This window comes from Papilio xuthus, unplaced genomic scaffold (genome assembly GCF_000836235.2).
Source record: "Papilio xuthus unplaced genomic scaffold, Pxut_1.1 DF825946.1, whole genome shotgun sequence".
Classification (NCBI taxonomy): domain Eukaryota; kingdom Metazoa; phylum Arthropoda; class Insecta; order Lepidoptera; family Papilionidae; genus Papilio; species Papilio xuthus.
Window position 1 is genome coordinate 2321412 of NW_013532703.1, and position 23322 is coordinate 2344733.

General features: G+C 33.6%; 3 protein-coding genes and 1 non-coding gene across 4 annotated transcripts in view; all 4 read left to right on the forward strand.

Annotated features, from left to right (window-relative positions):
* The window catches only part of LOC106124362 (4-coumarate--CoA ligase 1-like), a 6660-nt gene extending 1981 nt beyond the window's left edge, over positions 1 to 4679 (forward strand). Inside the window, exons 2-9 of the mRNA XM_013320934.1 lie at positions 1328 to 1535; positions 1674 to 2010; positions 2147 to 2309; positions 2444 to 2583; positions 2683 to 2821; positions 3516 to 3737; positions 4025 to 4195; positions 4420 to 4679. Of these exons, the coding sequence (XP_013176388.1) occupies positions 1328 to 1535; positions 1674 to 2010; positions 2147 to 2309; positions 2444 to 2583; positions 2683 to 2821; positions 3516 to 3737; positions 4025 to 4195; positions 4420 to 4536 (1497 nt within the window). The 3' untranslated portion in view covers positions 4537 to 4679. The remainder of the gene's footprint in view (positions 1 to 1327; positions 1536 to 1673; positions 2011 to 2146; positions 2310 to 2443; positions 2584 to 2682; positions 2822 to 3515; positions 3738 to 4024; positions 4196 to 4419) is intronic.
* On the forward strand, positions 887 to 1001 carry TRNAL-CAA (transfer RNA leucine (anticodon CAA)). The gene is made up of 2 exons: positions 887 to 924; positions 957 to 1001. It is a non-coding gene; the product is annotated as a tRNA-Leu (tRNA).
* Positions 4680 to 7022: 2343 nt separating the features above from the next.
* Positions 7023 to 11285, forward strand: LOC106124359 (4-coumarate--CoA ligase 1-like). The gene is made up of 9 exons (XM_013320930.1): positions 7023 to 7167; positions 7630 to 7837; positions 8083 to 8419; positions 8499 to 8661; positions 8916 to 9055; positions 9498 to 9636; positions 9943 to 10164; positions 10550 to 10720; positions 11099 to 11285. The coding sequence occupies exons 1-9, from the start codon at positions 7051 to 7053 to the stop codon at positions 11222 to 11224; spliced, it is 1623 nt and encodes a 540-aa protein (XP_013176384.1). The 5' UTR covers positions 7023 to 7050; the 3' UTR covers positions 11225 to 11285.
* Positions 11286 to 13182: 1897 nt separating this feature from the next.
* LOC106124363 (4-coumarate--CoA ligase 1) lies at positions 13183 to 21298 on the forward strand. Its single transcript, XM_013320935.1, has 9 exons — positions 13183 to 13447; positions 16394 to 16601; positions 17349 to 17685; positions 18210 to 18372; positions 18648 to 18787; positions 19221 to 19359; positions 19728 to 19949; positions 20278 to 20448; positions 21153 to 21298. The coding sequence occupies exons 1-9, from the start codon at positions 13331 to 13333 to the stop codon at positions 21261 to 21263; spliced, it is 1608 nt and encodes a 535-aa protein (XP_013176389.1). The 5' UTR covers positions 13183 to 13330; the 3' UTR covers positions 21264 to 21298.
* The last annotated feature ends 2024 nt before the right edge of the window (positions 21299 to 23322 follow it).

Consider the following 23322-nt stretch of genomic DNA (forward strand, 5'->3'; position numbering starts at 1 on the left):
CGGGACCTTTCCAGTCTCAAGTGCCGGGTCTGTTCCCAGGCCCCGCCGCTGAACCCAAAGAATGCAGTAGCGAAGGATTAACCTAAACTTCTATCCGTGGTGCGACCCTGCTGAGTATAGTTAGATTGGCGCACCGCAATACCAAAATTCCTCTCCCTTCGCGATTATTCTGTGCTGCCCGATATTGCAGACGCTTATGGACAGCGGTCAATTCGCTTTAGCGAAATATAGTGGCCACTAGCTGGTTCACCGTCTAATGCTATTCGCTATGTAAGCGAAGGTAACTCATAAAATCCTGCATGGATCGTGGCCGATTAAATTTGGCATAGATGTTTAACGCATAGTTTAGAAGAACGCATCGGCTACTATATATAAAATATACGGTATACTAATATAAAATTTATTCATGTCAGTTATACTATTTGTAACTTCAGAACTTCTGAATTTATTTTGTTGAAAATTCGTGAGCTTTGAATCAGGAGACAGGCATAGGACTTTTTATCCTGTTTCCTTTTTTTTAAATTTTGAGTGGACAGAGTCGAGGGCAAAAACTAGTATATAATGAATACAAGATATAAAAAAAATGGTTGTTAAAATCTTTATCGTCACCTAAAGACATTGCTAATGAACAATACAGTGCTATCTCGTTAATGATTTTCTCACATTTTAATGACCTTTGCATTTTTTCAATAAACACAGGTCTATTAACCTGTGGGTGCAAGTTTTGTTTTAGGAAAATAAAAGGCTTACTAGGTTTGAGTTCTGGGGTATGAAAATCAAATACAAACTTCAATAATTCTTATGATTATTCAATTACAATATCAATGTTTTTCTATTGAATAAGAAATATTGCATCTTATCGTTAATTTCACCACACACATCACATGTCAGGATGGCCGAGCGGTCTAAGGCGCCAGACTCAAGGTTACCTTGCCCATTGCACTGGGCTGCGGGCGTTCTGGTCCTCTCTGAGGGCGTGGGTTCGAATCCCACTTCTGACAAATGTTTTTTATTTTTCAACTAGCTTATCCGTCTATGTCAAATTAAATTTTTAAGTACTTAATACATTTTAGTTCACTTTTACTAAAAAATAAATAATCCAAACAACCATTCGTATGCTTTTGTTCTATCCTTTCGTCGCGCAGAACCCAAAAACGAATCGTCGACGCAAGTCGCTTGCTTTATCTAGTACAGGCATAACGATCACACGGTTGAAACGAATTTATAATAATAACTAGAAGAAGAAGTCATCGGTTCCAGCTATAGTATTTACTAAACCAAGACAAAAGTTGATAAAATTTTTAATGTCATATCTTTTGCTTCTTAGATCAACGGCGCTACTGACACGACGCTCACCTACAATGACATACTCCAAGCGTCTATGAATATTTCTGTTTGTCTCTCTGAACTCGGCTTGAAGAAAGGTGAGACGGTTGGCATATGTTCCGAGCCGACACTGGAGACATGGTCTGTGATCGTCGGAGCGGTCTGCACTGGAGGTGTGATGACACCTTTAAACGTTCGATATGTAAAAGGTAAGATATGGCTACAAGATTGGCCCCCCCCTGCTTGCTGTCTATTTTGCTCGACTTCCAAGAATGTGACCTTCTGGAGCCTAACTGCTGAACCGATATTAATTAATGAGTTTGTCATTCAGTTGTATTCTGTTACAGACGAACTGCGACATGTTATGAATATATCAAAGCCGAAAATTCTTTTTTGTTCAAAACAAGCATACGATAATCATGAAGCTATATTCAAATCATTAGTTTATATTGAAAAGATTATACTATTTGGTGACGAGAGAGTAGAGGGTACATTACTGTACGAAGACTTGGCGACTATAACACCTAATTCGATGTTGAAAGAAAATGTAAATTATGAAGAATTTGAAGTAGTTGATGTACAAGGTCAGATTGATACAGCTTTCCTGATGTATTCATCAGGAACGACGGGATTACCTAAAGGAGTTATGCAAACGCATCTAAGTGCCTTAATTGTGTTTAACTTGTAAGTATGGATGCATGTATTTTCATCTCTTTCATTATCTTTGATTAAATAGAGACAATTATATATTTGAATACAAGTATTTCAGCAGTCGAATTTCAAGTTGAAATTATTTATCGACACATTTTATAATTTACAGATCGTGTTTACTAGATCCAACACATATCGTGTTGAACATAACACCCTGGTACCATGCTATGGGATTAATGAGCACGTTTATATATCTGAGTCATGGCTGCAAACATGTCTTTTTACCAAAGTACGAGACTGACTTATATTTGAAGACCATCGAAAAATATAAGGTAAAATAGTAGATAAGTACATCCATACCTCTACGACTTTTTCCTATTCGAAAACTCGTGTGACAACTCATCCGAAATATTCTTCAACAACGAGCGAAATATATGAATTTAAAGTACTTAGTGTGACATTCCAGGTGAACCTGCTAGTGTTGGTGCCGCCCGTGTTGATGGCTCTTATCAAGACGTCCTCGCAGTACGACCTCAGCTCAGTCCGGGCTATTATGAGCGCAGCCGCTGCACTTAGGAAGGAAACTATCGAAGCTATCAATAAAAAGTAAGTTAAGTTTACGACATAAAACATACGATATTTATTAGAGCTGGAAAAGCCGAACATTATAAGGTGTGAATTAACTTCTTTTTTTAATTTGTATAGATTCAAAAATCTGAAAGGCATTTGTCAGGGATATGGTATGACAGAAACTACGTTCGTTGTCACCATGGACACTCTCTTCACAGATGGCACGTGCAAGCCAGGCAGCGTCGGTAAAGTTGTACCCAACACGTTGATAAAGGTACTTAGTAGACATAAGTCACAAAATATCTTAATAATATTATAAATGTGAATGTTTAGATGGTTGGATGATTGTTTGTACATAACGGCTGAATGGATCTCGATGAAATTCGGCATACATGTAGAACATAGTCTGGAAGAACACATAGGCGACAATTTTTTTTTTTAATTCTACGCCGACGGAGTCGCGGGCAACAGCTAGTTATCTATAACTATAAAACAACTCAAACTATCGTAATCAAAACCAATATATTATATTTTTCACGAAACATACAAATATTATACATACAATTTTTTTTGTGTATTACAAAGATTTTTTCATTTTATTTTTATAATAACAATTTTACTTGACTTTTCCCACATTTTTTTTTACATTACAATATTGTGAATGAAAACAACTTCAATATGAATAAGGGAATTACAATATTGTTATCATATAGGTAGGCATCGCTGCAGTGGAATTATTTATACAGTGGAAGTTTTTAGATAAAAAGCCTTTATTGTGTGCGTTTGTTCGCAACTTCATCTGCAATTAAGAACAACTCTTAGAAGCCTATGCGTTCATCCAAACTGTGTTCTACATCTTTACCAAAATTTCATCGAGATCCATTAAACCATTTTGGATTTACCTTCTAACGAATATCCAAACTTTAGCATTTAAAATGGTAAGCTACTAATGACATTATTTGTCGTAGATAGCAGACGTAGCCACCGGAGAGCCTCTTGGTCCGCATCAAAACGGCGAAGTGTGCGTTAAAAGTCCTCTCATTTTGAAAGATTACATTGGACACGACAAAAATTGTTGTTTAGACAAAGATGGCTTCTTTAGAACTGGCGACGTCGGGTACTATGATGAAGAGAAGTATTTGTTTATTGCCGATCGATTAAAGGAATTGATCAAATACAAAGCTTATCAGGTAAATATTTTTATCATAAAACATTTCTACATCTTGTTAATATAACTGCGTATCAGGTTGTTAATTCAGTTACTAGCCATTTAAACATCTGATTGTTTCTACAAAAAACATATAAATTCAACCTTCGTTCAATACTTGACCGGGGCCGTCCCAAGGATTTATATCGTCTAGATTGATTAAAATACACAAGAATGGCGTTATTAAAAAGACCCGAAACCAACCCTGCATGTATGAACGCGCCAATTGGTATGGAATGGCAAATAGAAGAACTATATTTTTAACTGTAGGTACCTCCAGCGGAGATAGAAGCAGTTCTGCTGCAGCACGAAGGAGTGCGTGACGTAGGAGTGGTAGGGCTGCCGCATCCTGAGGCCGGCGAGCTGCCTGTCGCCTTCGTGGTGCCGCAGCCTGGTGCCAACCCTACCGCAGCAGAACTGCAGCAATTTGTTGCTGAAAGAGTTAGTATATTAAGAAATGTTCGATACAAATTCCTTTAAATAAGAAATAATTTTAATGGCAGTAGTATTATGTTATTATCATCACGAGAATAATACAATCCGAATGTCTCATCATTGTGGATATCAGTGGCAATAGAATGGATTAATAATACTAAAGAGAAAGATTTCTGGGTTAAAGTCTGTTGTATTTAATGTTTATTAATATTAGTATTTTCTGGTTCCAGTTATCAAATCCCAAACATTTAAGAGGTGGAGTACATTTCGTGAAGGAAATATCTAAAACTGCAAGCGGTAAAATACTGAGAAAACATCTCAGAGAATTAGCTGTTAATTTACAATAAATAATTATAACTTAAGCATAAATTAAATTTGTATAACCGTGTAATCCGATTATCGTAAAACTTGTAATGAAACTTGTTTTTGTGAGTAATATTTCATAGAGCATATGAGAGATATGATTTTGTATATTTCTGTCGACAGTGGAAACTCACCCTAAGTTAGCAAAATAAGTGATATTTTTGTTTTATGTTATTTCATGTTGGGAATATTGTCATAATATAAAAATATGGTTTATTACTGCATTAAATTTTCAATTAAATTTTGAGTTGTATCGCAAATTTATCTTGTTATTTTATAATTAACCTGGGCTTTAGTTATATTATAAAATATACGAGTGGTACAGTTCCAATGATGCACTAAAGGCCCTCTTTATAGGTGGAATACCGTAATACACTTCCCGTAACTAACTAGACTTAAGTTAGGCGCATACGCATCATAAGATGAAACGATAAATTTAAATAAAAATTAAACAAAATTCAAAGCAAAATAAATTTTTGATTGAATGCTTAGATTGTTGAAATACTTGAATGTTCAGTTGCGTTACAGTTGTTTTTTTTATTATTTATGCTACTGCAGTTATTAAAAATCTTAATAAATTAATATAAATAATTACCATACAATTGAGAATTCGGTTCCCTGTGATTATATCTTGCAAAAACTTAATTTAATCAAATCAAGATAAATATAATAAAAATACATAAAAACAATACATATTGTTTCTGTACAAAAGGTATAAATTAAATTGATTTGGTTGGACCCATGTGTGACATTTGTGAAACTCTATCAAGAATCAAGAAAGAAGAAATAATTCTTGATTTCACTCTCCAAATTCAGTTAAGACGCTGTTGTACTGAACTATCGCAATTTATCGAGAAAATTGCATCTATTAAAAATTCTGTTCAACCAGAATCTAGTTAAAGGACTGAAGTTACACATACTAAAATATGACTAACCAAGTCTTTTTAGATGTCTTGTTCTACGCTTTTTAGTAAGCGCATTTTGCGTCTGACAGCGCCTTAATACCTTTTTCGTACAAGGAAACAAATTTGAACTTACATACACAATCATACTAATATCATAAATTCGATTGTTTAGATGGATGGATGTATGTTTGTTTGAAGGTATCTCTAGAACGGCTAAAAGGATTTCGATGAAATTTGGAATACATATAGATCATAGTTTTGCAGAACACATAGACTACTCATTATGTTTGTTTTTAATCCGCGCAAACGGAGTCGCGTGCGACAACTAGTACGCATATACATACGTAGACTTTTTTGACCCAATTATTGGAGGCGCTTCTATCTCGGTTAGGGTTGTCAAAAAAATGTATAAATGTTTTCTGATATCTTGGCGGCTTTTAATTACGGGAGTCGCTGTGTAGAACACAATACTTAGACTTTAGATAACAAAGCCCTATTTGTCTTTGTCTTTGTTAGAAGGGGGCTAATTTATTGCAATTTTGTTTACAAATATTTAGTATCATCATCATCAGCTCACTACATGTCCCCACCGAGGGGCTCGGAGCCTACTCTAAGTTAAGGGTGACTAAGGGATATTTAGTATACCCTTAGATAACTTCGTCTGACTATGCCAATCACAGCATTAGTCAACTATCAGCCGGACAAAAAGATTAATAAAATTGAACACCATGTATATTGCGTTAAAAAAATTGTAAAGCATAAATATAGCAGCTGTAAAAAAGTGACATATCCAACAGATATCAATAGAGGTAAGTACTGTCAGCTAAAGCTGAATTCGTATTTAATTCAAACTACTTTTGAAATTAAAGACATGTATGGCGTTGGCGCTTTGTTCAAATTATTATTTATTCTTCTCTTATTTACTAATGTTCTCATCAGTAATCTGCAGTCTTTTTAGATTTCTCTAACTTAATTTACACTAAGATCATATTCCGTACGAACATACTGCTAGGACCCAGAGTAAAGATCCGGCTTGAAGGACCGTGAAACGTGGATTTTATAATTGAATACGAGGTGGGTCTTGTAATTGACGACGGCTGCCCCTCTCCTTCCTTAGTGATCATCTTACTAACATAATAAATGTATGGATGGAGCGTCTCAAGGGATCTTAATTAAATTTGGCATTGCTTTAAAACATAGTCTGGAAAAATACATGGCTTACTCAGTTTCTTTTTAACTCCTCGCGGACGGAGTCACTGGCGACAGCTAGCCTTGCTAATATTATAAATGCGAAGGTTTAAATGGATGGATGTTTGTTAGAAGATCCATAACTGCTCAACGTATCTCGATGAAATTTGACACAGATGTAGAGAACAGTCTGATAGTCTACTAATCATTTTATATATAATTCTAGTAAAATTCCACGAAGTCGCGCGGGCGACAGCTAATTAAACTATATAAATCCTTTAGCATTCATGTTTTGGAAGAAAAAAAAATCATTTGAATTTCAAAAGTTTGTACTTATATGCGTTACTATATTCTCTGTCCATTGTACAATTCGAGTTTTTCGCGCTCACTGTCAAGACGTACAAAATGTTGAAGCAACCAAATTATCTCTTTGGCCTCGACGACAGCACGATGCCAGTGAGAATAAATTTAGGGAATTTTTTGGTGAAAGGATTCAAGAAACATGGTGATAAAGTTGCAATGGTAAGATCATGATTATTTTAACACTAGCTTGTTTAATTAAAAATAAAACAGGATGAGGATACCATGCGTTATGCGAGACTATGTTGTATATACCTTTCAATACGATATGTTTCTATAAATCATTTATACGCCGTTGAGGAATTATCGTATTAAAGAAATAAACCAAGGAAACTGTACATATAATTATGGGATACTATGTTTTATCTAGATCCAAGAAACCGTTCTGAAGATGTCTTATAACAAACATACATTCAAACATTCAAACATCTAAACACACTTATTTATAACAATACACATACTATCTTTTCAAAGCCAAAAATAGTAGGTTGCTTAAAGTTGATTAATTGGGACCACCTATGATTGTCGATAATTTAAATGCTGTAAACATCAAAAATATAACGTCAGTTATTAAGAAAATAATACAATTTTACCATGAAAGATCTACTTTATGCTATATCACAGATTAATGCAGTAACCGAAGAGCAGATAACGTACAATGAAATGGTGCAAGCTGCCATGAACCTCGCCGTATCTCTGGTGCGTCTTGGTGTGAAGAAAGGAGACGTGGTCGGGATATGCTCTGAGAGTCGTTTGGAGAATTGGTCTACTGTTCTTGGAATAGCCAGTACTGGCGCAGTTATAACACCAATTAGTACTGCATATATTAAAGGTAAATCTCATATGAGTTTATAGTTGAAGAAGTATGTAGATTTACTTGTTTTAGTTCTGCAATATCTCGTGATGTTATGAAGCCCTTGTCTGCTTGGATGTTGTTTTTTATTACAGCTACTCTGTCTTACTAAAAAGTCTTCTAAAACTTCTAACTATGGCTTTATAGCAACTAAAAAATTACCTTATCCTAAATTTGTCATTTCTAATTTATGTACTCTGTTTGTGCTATTTTTTATTTTTTAGACGAACTCAAACACGTGTTGAATATATCGAAGCCAAGCTACTTGTTTTGTTCTAAACAAACTTACCAAATGCACGAGGCAGTTTTCAAATCTGTGGAATGCATAAAAGAGATAATATTCTTTGACGAAGAGAGACCAAAAGGTGCATTATATTACAAAGACTTGGCAATAGTTTCTGATGGTTCGATGATCAAAGAGAATGTAAACATAGAAGAGTTCCTTGCAGTGGAAGTAGATGGAGTTACCGACACTGCTTTTATAATGTACTCCTCAGGCACTACTGGAATGCCGAAAGGTGTAATGCTCACTCATTTAAACGTCATCGCTACATGTACAGTGTAAGTATTTGCTTGTGGTGTTTCATTATTGTGTCAAATTACTACAATATGGTTTTAAAAAATAATTTTTAATTTTTAGGCCGGATGTTTGTGATCCGTCATTAAAAGTTTTGCAAATAACTCCGTGGTATCATAACATGGGTGTTATGGTGATGCTTTTGTATATGTATACAGGATCCCAAATTGTATTTATACCAAAATTCGAATTGGATTTTTATTTGAGATCAATCGAAAAATATAAGGTATAGTAACAAAATGTATTTTGTCGCATTTTTATATGGTTCAGTATGGGAGCTATGATTTCATTTCCAACTATTGTCTTCCTTTGTCTTGTGTTTCTTTTATGTCTTTGAGATTGTTAGAAATAAATCCTTACTGCGATCATAATTCAATCATCTATAAGTGATAGCATTTAACAGACGACATCGAGCATACCAGCCGAAATTGTTTGATAGATTTTGTATCTTTTTAGTTATAATTTATTATTATTTTTCAGATAAAGAAATTACTTTTGGTACCATCTGTTATATTGGGTATATGTAAAACATCTTTTACATATGACGTGAGTTCAATAGAAGTCATTATGTGTGGAGCTGCAGTTCTTCAAAATGATACTATCCAAGCTGTTAAATCAAAGTAATTATTTAAAATACACTAATCACTAACAGTGATAATCAGAACCATAATGTATTTCATCATCATTCATCACTTTCACATTTTTTTCTCTTAACATTCGAGGTTTTACTTAAAGTAAGAAATAAATTTCATATCACACTGGAACCAGCCGAGCGTATGCAGAGACAGTCTAAATAGTCCCTGCGCTGGTTTTAAGTTGAGTTATCATCACCTGAGTAATCATATAAATATGGGAGGTATAACTCCGCCTAATATAGCTACAGCATAATACTGACTTTTAAAAATTGCTAAAAAGAACATAACAAATAAAAATAAGATGACCTATCTTTGTGTTTTTAATATCATTAGGTTTTCCCACGATAAAGTTTGAAATATCGCTATTATACGGCGATATAATCAAGTAATTTTAATTTTTGCAATCTAAGTATATAATATCTTGCAGATTTAAAAACTTAAGAGATGTATACCAAGGTTACGGGATGACAGAGAGTACGCTTTTAATATCACTATCCTCGTATATGACTGGACAGAAATGCAAGCCTGGAAGTGTTGGCAAGATTAGTTATAATACAATTTTGAAGGTAAGTGATGTCTAAAAGACGCTAATCATCAGTTTAGAGGCTCCTTCGGTCAATAAGCCAAATGTGGTCTTTCACAAGCCCATAAATTATCTAATTAAAATTAAAATAAATGATACCAAAAGACGTTTGTGATGACGGACTTGACATATCCGTGATGCCCCATAGCCAAAACAGACTCACAAATACTTGGCTGATAAAACGTTTTAATAGATAAAGATATGGTATTATGTTCTTGTAATCATGTTTCGGAGGAGGACCAAAATGAATATTGTAATTGATAAAAGTAAACATTATTTCTTGTTATAGATTGTAGATGTAGAAACAAGGAAACCTTTAGGTCCTTATGAATCCGGAGAAATCTGTTTTAAAAGCCCATCGGTGATGAAAGGTTACATAGGAAGAGACAAAAGTGAAGATTTTGATGATGAGGGCTTTTTGAAAACTGGTGACATTGGATACTATGATGATGAGAAATATTTGTTTATTATGGACAGATTGAAAGAATTAATCAAATACAAAGGTTATCAGGTAAAGACGAGTTTTACATTTAGGTAAAAATACAAGGAAATAGATGGATACGTAGTAGACCGTTTTTTTTTAAGACTCAAGGTTACTGTGCGTTACGCAACGCCCCTCATACGCATCCTTTTACGCATCACTGCATCCCTTTTTATATTCTGCGCAACGAGTAGTACGATTTCCCGAGCTGCCAAATTTGAAAACCCGTTTAAAATGTAATTTACTTATAACCTGGTAAACTCAGGCTAAGTCCTTTCACTGACTTAGGACACAACAATGATTAAAGCTGTTTTGAGGAACTCCAAGACTAGATTATACGCTCTTTTATGTTAATAATGTTCCCATTAGAACATTTAAGGGGTTGGGAATGAAATATCATAATTATATCTACCAGGTTCCTCCTGCAGAGATAGAGACACTATTGCTGCAGCACCCGGGAGTGCGTGACGTCGGGGTAGTGGGGCTTCCACAAGCAGCGGCAGGTGAAGTGCCGCTTGCCTTTGTGGTGCCACAACCTGGTGTTTGTCTTTTAGAGGCAGAACTGCAAAAGTTCGTTGCCGATCGGGTGTGTATATTACATTTTTAGAACCAAACAAACTGATATTTTTTTTATTTATATATTTACTTACATATGTTACATGTAAATCTATACTTATTAATAAAATTGGAGTATCTGTGTGAATTCTCGCAATAAATATGTTTCGGGTAACCCTGATGTATTTAAATAGCTGATATTGAATAACCAATTAAAACTTTAAGTCTATTTGTCGGTATGGTTGTCACAAGGCCGCATGTATTCCTGGTAATTTCCATAACGGGTGGACCGATTTGGACGGGACTTTCGCCGGAAGGTAGCTGTTGCAAGCGGGCTATATATATATATTAAAGGCTTTTTAACTCTAATGATATCGCCGGCGACAGCTTATATAATATTTTGTTGCAGTTGTCAAACCCAAAACATTTACGAGGCGGCGTACGATTTGTTGACAATATACCGCGGAACCCGAGCGGAAAAATATTACGAAAAAATCTGCGAGAGATGCTCGAAAAGGAGAAAAATATCGGATAAATATAACTTTTTCAATTCTGAGAATAAATTTTTATTTGGGATTATTATAAAATTATTAATTAAACTTTTTTTTTATTTTTATAATAAAGTGCTTTGAGGTTTCTTGTAATAAGACTATTAAAAAGGTTTTTCTCAGCGATCTGCTGAATTATTATTAATTACCTTTAATTATCAGTGCCATTATCTTTTTAGCGTCTACTGGCCTTACAGAATATAATTGCAACATAAATATAAATTGCTGAATTGAAAATTTGCAGACCATTTTATACAGGTAGGTGAATGATTAGTTGTAACGGCGTAGAGCTTAAACAATTGAATCGATACAGACGAGTGAGGTTTTATTTGATTCGTATTCTGTTCCGGAGTATCTATATTACTTTGGCATAAGACACGTACAGTGTATGTAAGAAATAAAATTGTATATTAAAAAAAACTTTATTCAAAGGAAGCCAATAGGTGGCGCTATTTAACTTGTTAGAGCCCAAGCATATTTTCCTAGTTAGTTCTCTTTAATTAATTTTTAATTCATAGGTTATTCCTTGTCTAAACGAATTCAGTGCACATGACAAATTGCAACAAACCTATATAAACAATTTCAAATTTATCAAGCTGTTATCAGAAATTTATTAAAAACAGAATTTTTTTTACCATTGATTTTAAACTGAATCGTTCCAAAAATAAACGTCTACCTTTTTATTGGATTGGCTTAGAAGTTTGATTTTATCACTGCTCCAAAAGACAGTAGACCTGAGTATTTAAAATAAATTCCAGCCTAAACCTTCACGCGTTCCTGAGAGAATAGGTCTTGACGTACAGACGGAGGGACAACAAAGTGATCCTATAAGGGTTCCGTTTTTTTTTATCTCGGGGTACGGAACCCTTCTAATTGCATGGACAATAAAATTATTATCATTCAGTGACATGTGTAAATATCATTTCTTATTGAATTCGATTGTAGGCGTGCATGTATAATTAATTTATCTTACTCTATGTCATGTAGGTTTAGCGGTTACAAAAACAGATTTTTTCGGAATCATTTTGAAAATATAATATAATGGATATCCGAAAGATGTTTTTACCTTAACAATGCTTATCACAGTACATGTGTTGTGTTGTTATCTTATTAATATTATAAATGCAAATTAGATGGAGGGATGTTTGTTAAAAAGTATTTCAAGATAGGCTACTAATTAATTTTACTACGAACATATATGCTACTAATAAGGTTGTTTTTAAATTCCGCGCGGACGAAATCGTGGGCGACATCTTGTCCTTGCTAATATTATAAATGCGAAAGCAACTCTGTCTATCTGACCTTCTTTGACGCATAAACTGTACCGATTTAAATAAAATTTCGTACACTACACATGTAGTCTAGAGCCTGGGAAAGGATATGAGCTACTTTTTAAAAGGGTTGTAACGGGTTGAAAAGGACGTTCGAAATATTTATCGACAGAAGCTTGAAAATTATTTTTAGGCTGTTAATTTGATTTAATAACAATGACATTCAATGTTTATAAAAATGCTACCAACAAGGTTGCGAAATAGCAAAAGGGAATGAAAGTTTGTATTACAATATGTATGGTTTATGGAAATGTTTTGAGACTTTGACAGTAGCTTAAATAATTAAAATGCTACCCAAAGACTATTTCACGCGGACGAAGTCGCGGACACAGCTAGCAGTTCATAAAAATTTATTTTTAAACGAATAACACTTTTTTTTCTGACAGTACTAATGTCAATGACTGGATATTATACATAATGTTATTATAAATATCTCACAGAAGAAATTACTTTGCAATCTATTACCACTCTGGATTATATTTCATTATGAATTGCTTATTGTCATTGGTCCATTAATGTTGTCAAGAAGACGTTATCATTAACTGTCATAAACAAATAAAATCAACTAAGTAGCTTCAAAATATTATTTAAAATAGTTGAGCCGATTATTAATAACTTTTGCAACTATAAAAAACTAAAAAATGTGATGTATGCCAAAGTTCATTGTCAAGCAACATAGTGTTAAGTTCATAATGTAATAGTGACTCGTCAGTTTATTATTATCATTGTACATTTGACTCTGTTATCGTAACAACGTGTAATATGTTAAGAAATCCGAAATATGTTTACGGTCCGAATGAAAATTATATTCCTGCGAAATTAAATCTAGGAGATTTCCTTGTGAAGAGATTTAAAGAACATGGTGACAAGGTAGCATTGGTATGTACAAATTGTTTATACAAAATTATTTTTAAATGCCATGGCTATCAGCTTATTTTATTCATTAATTAATGAAATAGCGCTTCAATTAACTGAATTTTTGAAAAAAACAAAGACTTATGTTTTTCTTAATTTAAAGTAATTAAATACCACTTTCTTATTATACTATGGATTTACTTCACTATAGACAACAACAAGCAATATAAAAATAACTTAAAGATAGTGAGATACGAACTCGTTTTTTAACTAGTTAAGAATTTGAATTGTGACCTTCACAGTATGTGTTTTGTGCCAATGTTATTTGTGCGTTTTGTATATGACACTCCGGAGAAGAATTGCATGACACCTCAATCGTCCAAATCGGTTCAGTAAGGCTCTGGGTCGTCACAAAAGATACATGAAAACCCACAAAACCACATCCATAAAAACAGAACTTAAATATATGTGCGAAAAACATTCTTATCAGTAGGGTACTAACAAAGGATGTTTCATTTTTGGGAAAAAAAATTACGAAAATCAATGAGTTACACAAACATTTTTTTTTGTTTTCTTTATATTGCCATCAATTGTGAAAACGCCCCTGATTCGGGATTATTAACTGTTTACATTTTCTTTCCAACCCATTGAAAAAATGGCGCCATTTTACTGAATTTATATGTAAATCTGTTGCTACTTTTTTAACATTTATTTATCATTAAATACCATCGCAAGTATCTGATAAGAAAAATTTGATAAAAATTTTGTATACGTCATGTTATCTTACTAATATTATTAATGCGAAATTTTGGGCAATAGTGGATGTAAAGATGTAGATAATTTATAAAATAGATAGTTTTAACTGGAATAAGTCATAATGTAGTAATTAAGTTTTTTTAATTCCCTCTAGATCAATCTTTCCCAAAGTGTACGATAGCAACCTTGTGGGCGCTGCAGGTTTCAAGTTGCCGGTTATAGTAAAAGTTTCGTTTAGAATTCTCCGTTAATATACATATATAGGTCACAAAATTAATTAATTTAATTTGAAGTTATAGTGGTTTTTAAATATGTAATTCCAACATTAATAAATAACGTACCTACTGATATAAAAAATAATATAAACAACAAAAACTTAAAAATATACTTAAAAATCATTATCTAAAATCCTAAGTTTAATAAATTTATAACGCGTTTGTGCACCCTGTATTTGCTGTAAACAAAAAAAATGTAACTTAGCTACCGTTTCATTTCATAGCGTAGTACCAAACCCGCAATGAATTTATAGACACTTTTATTGTAAATTTGTATTTTATTTCTTGTTTATATAAATAAATAAATAAAATATGTGAAAATATGGGGGCGCTAAAAAAATATTTATTCTCAAAGTGGGCAGTAGCCAATATAAGTTTGGGAACCACTGATCTAGATGGAGTCACGGCTGACAGTCATTTATGAAACAAATTTATTCATAAGTTATTTTAAATAGTCTATACCCGTGAGTTTCCATTGTCGAAACAATGTGTACAAATATTGTTGTCTCCATAACCATAAAAAAATAAATTGCAGTTTGATAACTTCACGCGTTTCTGAGATAAGGGGTCTTGACAACAGACGAGCGGACAACAAAGTGATTATATAAGCGTTCCGTTTTTTTCCTATGAGGTATGGAACCCTAAAAACAACGTAACAAAAAGTATCGTTCGTCATAAATATTATTTGAAATCATTAAATACAATATTGTTGTCGTTTACAAGTTTTCATAGCTAGTAAAATATTTGTTTTTCTCGTTAAATGACTATGCCATTTTTATGCGTGATTACAGCATGTTTGGACAAGACGTGGTACTACAGTACTCTGATGGAAATATGATGATTTAACGCAACTTATATTTATACAATTAGTATTTTAATTCACATTTTTTTTATAAATTCATTGGGACATTATTATTAATTCAGTCATATTTTTGTAACAGCCTTTATACTGATTTTTTTTTAAATTAATAAGTATTTTTTTTCGCGTAAAATTTTGTCGCGAATATTTTTTGCTACAAAATACTATTTTTCTACTACATTTCGTTGCATTAAGATATTTGTACTGTGGATGTGACGAGTGACCCGATATTTGACATAATTTTGACATCACATTACACCCAGCCCCGAATGTACATTTTTTTACACGGGGCAAAACTCAAAGGTTCTACCACCGTCCACTTATTTGTATTTTTATCTATTACGTTTATTTTTTGATGAAAGTTAGACAAATGATCAGTTTTGATTAATCTGTAAACTGAGAATTTTGCCACCTCCTAAACTTCTCTCTCTCCACGCTCAGGGTATGTGATCCGGCTAGACGCCTCTTAAATCTGGGGCAGATTGCAACACACGGGGTCAGCTAGGATTATTTGAATAAAGGTTTTTAAATACATTAAAACTTTATCTATAATTATTCACCATTGTTTTCGTTTCCCTAATGTCGTAATAAGTCAAGATCAAGATAAATATTTTTAGAAAAAAAAAAATCAAGTTTTCTATTTTATTTTATCAATTTTTTTATTCCTTATAATAAGTTTTTTTAAGATTTTCCTTACGTCATACTAAGCTATGGACGTCATTACTAGAGTTTTCACACGAACATTAATTACATTTAATTTTGTTTAATAATATTTTATTTTCAGTAGCATTAAAATAAAATTTGAATTTTTGAATTTCCTATTTGCCATTTGCCGTTTGTTACTTGAAATATTATGAAAACAATATGTATGTTAAAAACAATAAATCCTTACTGTATGACAGTTATGACACTCAGGGGAATTTTACGAATCGAATGATACCTCACTCGTCAAAATCGAGTCATTCATTTAGACTACAGGGGGTTACAAAATAACTTACATATCAAACCCGTATTCATAAAAAAAATCAAAAACTTTTTAGTAGTCCGAATGCCACTGAATTAAACGTTAATTTGTTTTAGATAAATGCAGTAAACGAGAAACGAATCACATACAATGAGATGGTCCAAGCAGCTGTTAATCTCGCGGTCTCTCTAGTCCGTCTCGGCGTGAAGAAGGGAGACATTGTGGGTGTGTGCGCGGAGAATCGACTGGAGAACTGGTCCATTGTTATAGGAGTAGCCAGCACCGGTGCTATTGTAACGCCTATTAGTGTAGGATATGTTAAAGGTAACATATTGATCTCCCTGCCGCGACCCTTCTCACTCTGTACCACGTATATATTTTTTATCGTCTCACTTCAAGTAGACCTTATAGATTTGAGTTCTTATTTATGACCATAGTTAGAATCTAAATTATAAAAAGAAAAAGGATTCAAAAGTATAATGCTGTAATATTATAACAAACAAGCTTAGGATAAACTGATATATAAACACGGCTAAACACTCACGTATATACGTCCGGTGGCGGCACCGACTAGTTTCGAGCCCATCGGGGGCCCTTCATCAGGATGAGTGGCACTGGTATTGTTTCGCGGACGCGGCCCGTCGCTCACTGACTCACTGACACTCAGTGAGCGACGGGCCGCGTCCGCGAAACAATACCAGTGCCACTCATCCTGATGAAGGGCCCCCGATGGGCTCGAAACTAGTCGGTGCCGCCACCGGACGTATATACGTGAGTGTTTAGCCGTGTTTATATATCAGTTTAATATAATGTCTCACGGAAGTTTGAATAATTTAAACAAGCTTAGGATATTCCAAGTTTTACAAATAGGCATTCTAAAATCTCAACCATCTTATCTTACTAATATTATAAATGCGTATGTTTGGATAGATGTTTGTTTGAAGGTATCTCCAGAACGACAGAACTGATCTCGATGACATTTAGCATATAATAGATGTAGAACGCTAGCGACAGCTAGTTTAAGTATAAAGATCATATGAAACGTTCCTGACTTACTATAATATTTTTTAGATGAACTTAAGCATATATTAAATATATCGAAGCCAAAATATCTATTCTGTTCAAAACAAGCTTACCAAATACACGAAGGCGTCATCAATTCTCTGAGCTTTATAAAGAAGATAATATTCATTGATGACGATAGACCAAAAGGTGAACTATGTTATAAAGACTTGACGATAGCATCAACTGGTTCGTTAATCGAAAAGAATGTGAATGTAGAGGAGTTTCTTGCTGTAGACGTGGATGGACGGACAGACACCGCTTTTATAATGTACTCGTCAGGCACGACTGGATTGCCAAAAGGTGTGATGATAAGTCATCTAAATGTAATCGCTACTTGTACAGTGTAAGTATTTTTAGTAATCATTATAATAATACGTAATTGTTAATGGATGATTGGAACTCATTAATCATTGGAGTCCGCAGTAGTAATAGTAATATTGCTAACACTTCACACCTGACCGTAGAACAACACGGAGGACAGGTGAGCGTGAAGTGGGGCTATTGGGCATAGTAGTTTGTGCCTATGTGATTTTCGACATTTTGACGCTGATGTAGCGTTTTGTAGCGGTGGTACTGATTCGAACAATAATATAGGTAGAATTAACTGTTACGTAACATGAACAGGTGCACTTGAATAAGAACGAAGAAGAAGCTGTCTTTTCTAAACAATCGCATATCCAATTATATAGTCAGTAGGAGGAGAACGCAGAATTACGTTTTCCTTCGTCTGATGGGTGTACTACCTACGCTACCAATTGAAGTAACAAATCGTCCACATCTCCTTCCCACCAATTTCTAATGAAGATAAGGAGGGAATGTTTAGTGGATTTTATGGTGAAGGTATTTGTAGGAACGTTGTGATTTCAGACCAGATGTATGCGATCCGACGTTAATTGTTTTGAACATAACTCCATGGTACCACGCTATGGGTTTGATGATGATGCTCGTGTACATGGGACATGGAACTAAGACAGTTTTTCTACCGAAATTCGAAATTGATATTTATTTGCAAACAATAGAAAAATACAAGGTCAGTGACCCAGATATAAATAAGCCAACATTTCTAAAAATTATAACAACTTCTTAAAGTTGTAATTAATAATCAAATTTTGTACTTATGAGGACGATTCATTTTTATTAGTTGCAAACCTAAAGTAACATATTAGTGTAAGGTGACTTGAACTTTTCTTTATAAGTATCAAAATATTATAGAATATCTTTGAAGTTGTAATTTAAATAGAGAACGTATACATACGAGACTAACCGTCATAAATTACCAAGAACTTATTAATATTTTAATTTCAGGCCAATCAGTTAACATTGGTACCACCTGTGATACTGGCATTGACTAAAACAGATATCAAATACGACGTGAGCTCAGTACAAGTGATCCTCAGTGGTGCTGCTGTCTTACAAAAGGATACCATCGATGCTGTTAAAAAAAAGTAAATTTTCAAACATGGTATTGAAATTCAGGGACATGTAATAGGATTGTTTGAATAGAGTTGAAAAAGATATAGTTTGCATACGTTGAAAGAATGAATGAAAGGAGATTAAGACAAGGGAATTTTTGACACAAAATTATAGCATTGTAGGTTGGGGCTTGTACTGTCCAGATTGATGAAAAACACTCAAGAAGTGCAGTATTAAGAGCACATGAAATCGACGTGCATGCGTAGATGTATGAATGTAGAAGCAAGAGAGGTGGGTTAAAACCACCCCTAATGTAAGTCCATGGTAACCTACCCCACTGGGTTGCGGGCGTGAGTTATTCTGATTATATTATAAAATGATTCTGAATGTTCCAGCAATTTCTATAGTTTAAGAAAATAATTTTCTCTATTAACCTAAATTTGATGATACATCCTTGGATTATAGATTTCCAAATTTAAAAGACGTATATCAAGGCTACGGAATGACAGAGGCGACGGTGATGATAACAATTAACTCGCACGTAAATGGAAAACAATGTAAAACAGGGAGCGTTGGAAAAGTTGTTAATAATACTGTAGTTAAGGTTAGTAGATTCAAAATAAATATATATAAAATATAAACTAATATTATAAAGCGGAAGAGTTTGTTTATTTAAACGCGCTAATCTCAGGAACTACTGGTCCGATATGAAAAATTATTTTTTTGTTGGATAGTCCATTTATAGAGGAAGGCGTTAGTCTATGTAACATTACGCTGCGACCATTAGTTTTTATAATTCCGCGCGGAAAGGGTCGCGGGCGACAGCTAGTAACTTAATAAATAGTGTTCTTCCAGACTATGTTCTATATACCTAACCACAAATCGATACAATTGAATTAAAATTTTCAACAATTAAAAACTATAAATTTGAAATCATTGTACTGATGAAATAAATTATGACCTGTTTTCCAGATAGTTGATATAGAAACGCGTGAACCTTTAGGACCATACGAGAAAGGAGAACTATGTTTCAAAAGTCCTATGGTCATGAAAGGGTATATAGGAAGAGACAGAAGTGCAGATTTTGATGACGAAGGCTTCTATAAGACTGGTGATATCGCGTATTACGATGATGAGAAATTTATGTATATTGTAGATCGACTTAAAGAATTAGTAAAATACAAAGGTTTTCAGGTTAGAAAATAATTTAAAATACTTAATATTCCCATAATTAAGGTAAAATGCACATCCGTTATCGATCTTAACATAGATTAAACAATAGTTCTAATAAGAAGGATAGAGAAAAACAGAGCCATCTGTCAGGCAAAAAGAAAAGTAAAACTCATTTTCTCGTTTGGATTTTGTTAGGTCAAGATACTGGTCAGCTTTGGTACATCTGCGTTTTAACTTCGTCGGCGATATTTTTCTCGATTGTAGAAGATTCTCTTCAGTGTTTTTCGCTTATCCAGTTCTTCTTTATCCAGGTTTTTCTTCAATATAACATAATTTCTTAATTCGTCAGGTTCCCCCAGCAGAAATAGAAACGGTATTAATGCAACACTCGGGTGTACGTGACGTAGGCGTGGTGGGATTACCGGACGAAGACGCGGGGGAATTGCCTCTCGCTTTCGTAGTACCTCAAGCTGGTGCTAACATTACGGAGAAAGAGCTTCAAGATTTCGTCGCTGAAAGGGTTTGTGTTATCAATTATCTTCTTTCTGCTAAAAATTCCAGCGTAATTATTGTAGTATTTTAATGAAAGAATTAACGTAGTATTATAAAAAGCGAGGTAGATTTTGTTTAAACGCGCTAATCTCAGCAACTATTGGCCCGATTTGAAAAATTCTTTTTTTATTGGATAGTCCATTTATGGGAAGACTTTAGGCTATATAGCATTACGCTGCGACCAATATATTTTTTTAATTCCGCGCGGATAGAGTCGCGGTCGACAGCTAGTTGAAATATAAGAAGTAAATTACAAGCAATTACAAATAACAATTGTAACAAGGTAGACTGTTACGACGCAATTTGATTAGTCGTTAGTGTGGGATGCGAGATATTTCTGTTCACGCTTTCTGTAAAGTTCGCAATCGCCCGTTTTCATTAGAATAGCTAACATTTGTTTTGTAATATTCTTTACCGTGCATTTATCAATTAAATCCCCGCATTAGGCTTGCTTTATATCAACCGATGAATTTGATTATTGTTTAGAAGTGTTACGACCGAGTTAACGTCTAATTAAATTGCGCTATTAAGAAGACTTTATTACACTTTAATAAGAAGGAAATTCACTTGAAACTTTTTTACATAACCATATTAAATCTGTGTTTATACAATTAGATATGAAGCTGCGATATTTACTACAGTTGTGTTGATAACATAATAATATTGTTCCAGTTATCAAACCCGAAACATCTACGTGGAGGTGTACGTTTTGTTAAGGAAATACCTAAAAACCTAAGCGGAAAAATTCTAAGGAAGGTTCTACGCCAGATGTTAAAAGAATAAAAAGTATTATAAAAAAATATAAGATAAAAACCTCATTGTTTTCTATGCATTTATTACACATCAAAAAGTATGAAAAAATGAATGAATTGTTAATAAAATTAGTATACATAAATTGTTTATTTATCTTTACACAACTAGGTGTAGCCTGCGGCTCCGTCCGCGCGGCATTAAAATATACTTAATTATTAGCTTATGTGTTCTTCCAGACTATGTTCTACGTCTGTGCCACAATTCAGACACCCGTTAGGTCATTCTGATGATACCTTCTAACATAATTCCATTCATCCATTTTAATTATCGCATATAAAATATAAGTAAGTATATAAGTATTAAATAAGATGTACATAAATGCCAATTTCACAGTGACCTTTAACCTAAACGTCTCAACCGGTTTTTGTTTCAAAGTCACACGATTATCATTCAGCGAAATGTCATAGGTGTAGAGTTAGATTTTATTTAATTAACAATTAATTTTTATTCAAGAAAGACAATGGATAATTAAAGAAACATACTATGTAGACGTAGACAGCTAAATGTATTCTGTTGTCAAATTTTTATATTAATTACCTACTGAAAATCTATGCTAACTTTAATTTGAATAAATTAAGAAGATATATAAATATGTAAAATAATATTTTAATACTTTATAACTTACAAGCTGTCGCCCGCGGCTCCGTCTGCGCGCAATAAAATAAATCCTTAGAAGCCTACGTGTTCTTTCAGACTATGTTCTACATCTGTAACGAATTTCAGCGAAATCCGTGCCGCCGTTTTGGGGATACATTTATACAAACATCCATCTATCCAAACATTCGCTTTTATAATATTAGTAAAATTTAACTTTCCCGATTGCAAATATAGTTTTTGAGATGAAAATGCCTGAACGTAAATAGTTTTGACCGGTAAAATACGGCGACCGTATAGAAGACAGGCGTCAAGTGGAAGCAATTCCGCGTTCCGACTAATGAATGTGCGTGCACGAGGTTTAATTTGGAAAGAAGATGGGAACGCATTCGGCGAATTAAGCTGGCTTGCTCGATCACCGCTTTATGAAAGCAAAATAACTATGTATTAATCGAATTTCTACTTCCTAAACACACATACAGACTTCGATAAACAATAACATGTAATGCTAATCGAAACATACAAAATATTTATCTAAGTTTTTAATATGTCCAGATAACATACAATACAATCCTGAACCAGTGGGGTAACTAAATAATAATTTAAAGATATTAATTATCAGAGTTTATTGTTTGATAAACGGAATACAATTCATATCTAAAGTATGTTATCTAATAGAATGTATTTATTGTGCAAGAAAAAAGGTAAAAACACACTTGTAATTAAAGAGATTAGTTTATTTTGTCCATTATTGATTGAAATATAATACATACTCATGTTTTTTTACACTATAATATTTAGTAATTATCTAGCGGTATCATTGGAATATGATAGACTGAAGACGAGTCTTAAATTGTACGCAAATTGAAAAGCATTTAAACTATCACAATGTAATTGCGGCGGCCGGCGACTTTGATAGCGCAAAATTAAAAAAGTACCAAATAGGTTACTTTTTTAATTTATTTTAATACATTACTGTCTTTATCAGCTACATTACAGTCAAAGTCCCGTCAAAATCGGTCCACGCGTTCTGGAGATTATGCGGAACGAACGCGACCTAGCGCACAGACATATAGGGGCACTAAAATTTAAAAAATACGTTTTTTTTTCACCTGCTCCATGCGCTCGGAATGAAAAACAATAAGCAACCTATGTGTTCTTCCAGACTATGTTCTACATGTATATCAAATTTCAGCGAGATCTATTGAGTCGTTCGGGAGATACCTTAAAACTTATCTGACGACTGTACATTATTATTTTTATATCATCTAATTATTGTTCGCTCTACTAGTATTGTTGCCAGTCATCATGGCTTGTAAATTTTACAAACAAAAATGACGCGACAACGTGAGTTTTTAATACATTGGATATTTAAAACGTTTGCGAACGTACATATATCGTAGTAATTACATTGTGGTCATCGGGGATCTAAAAG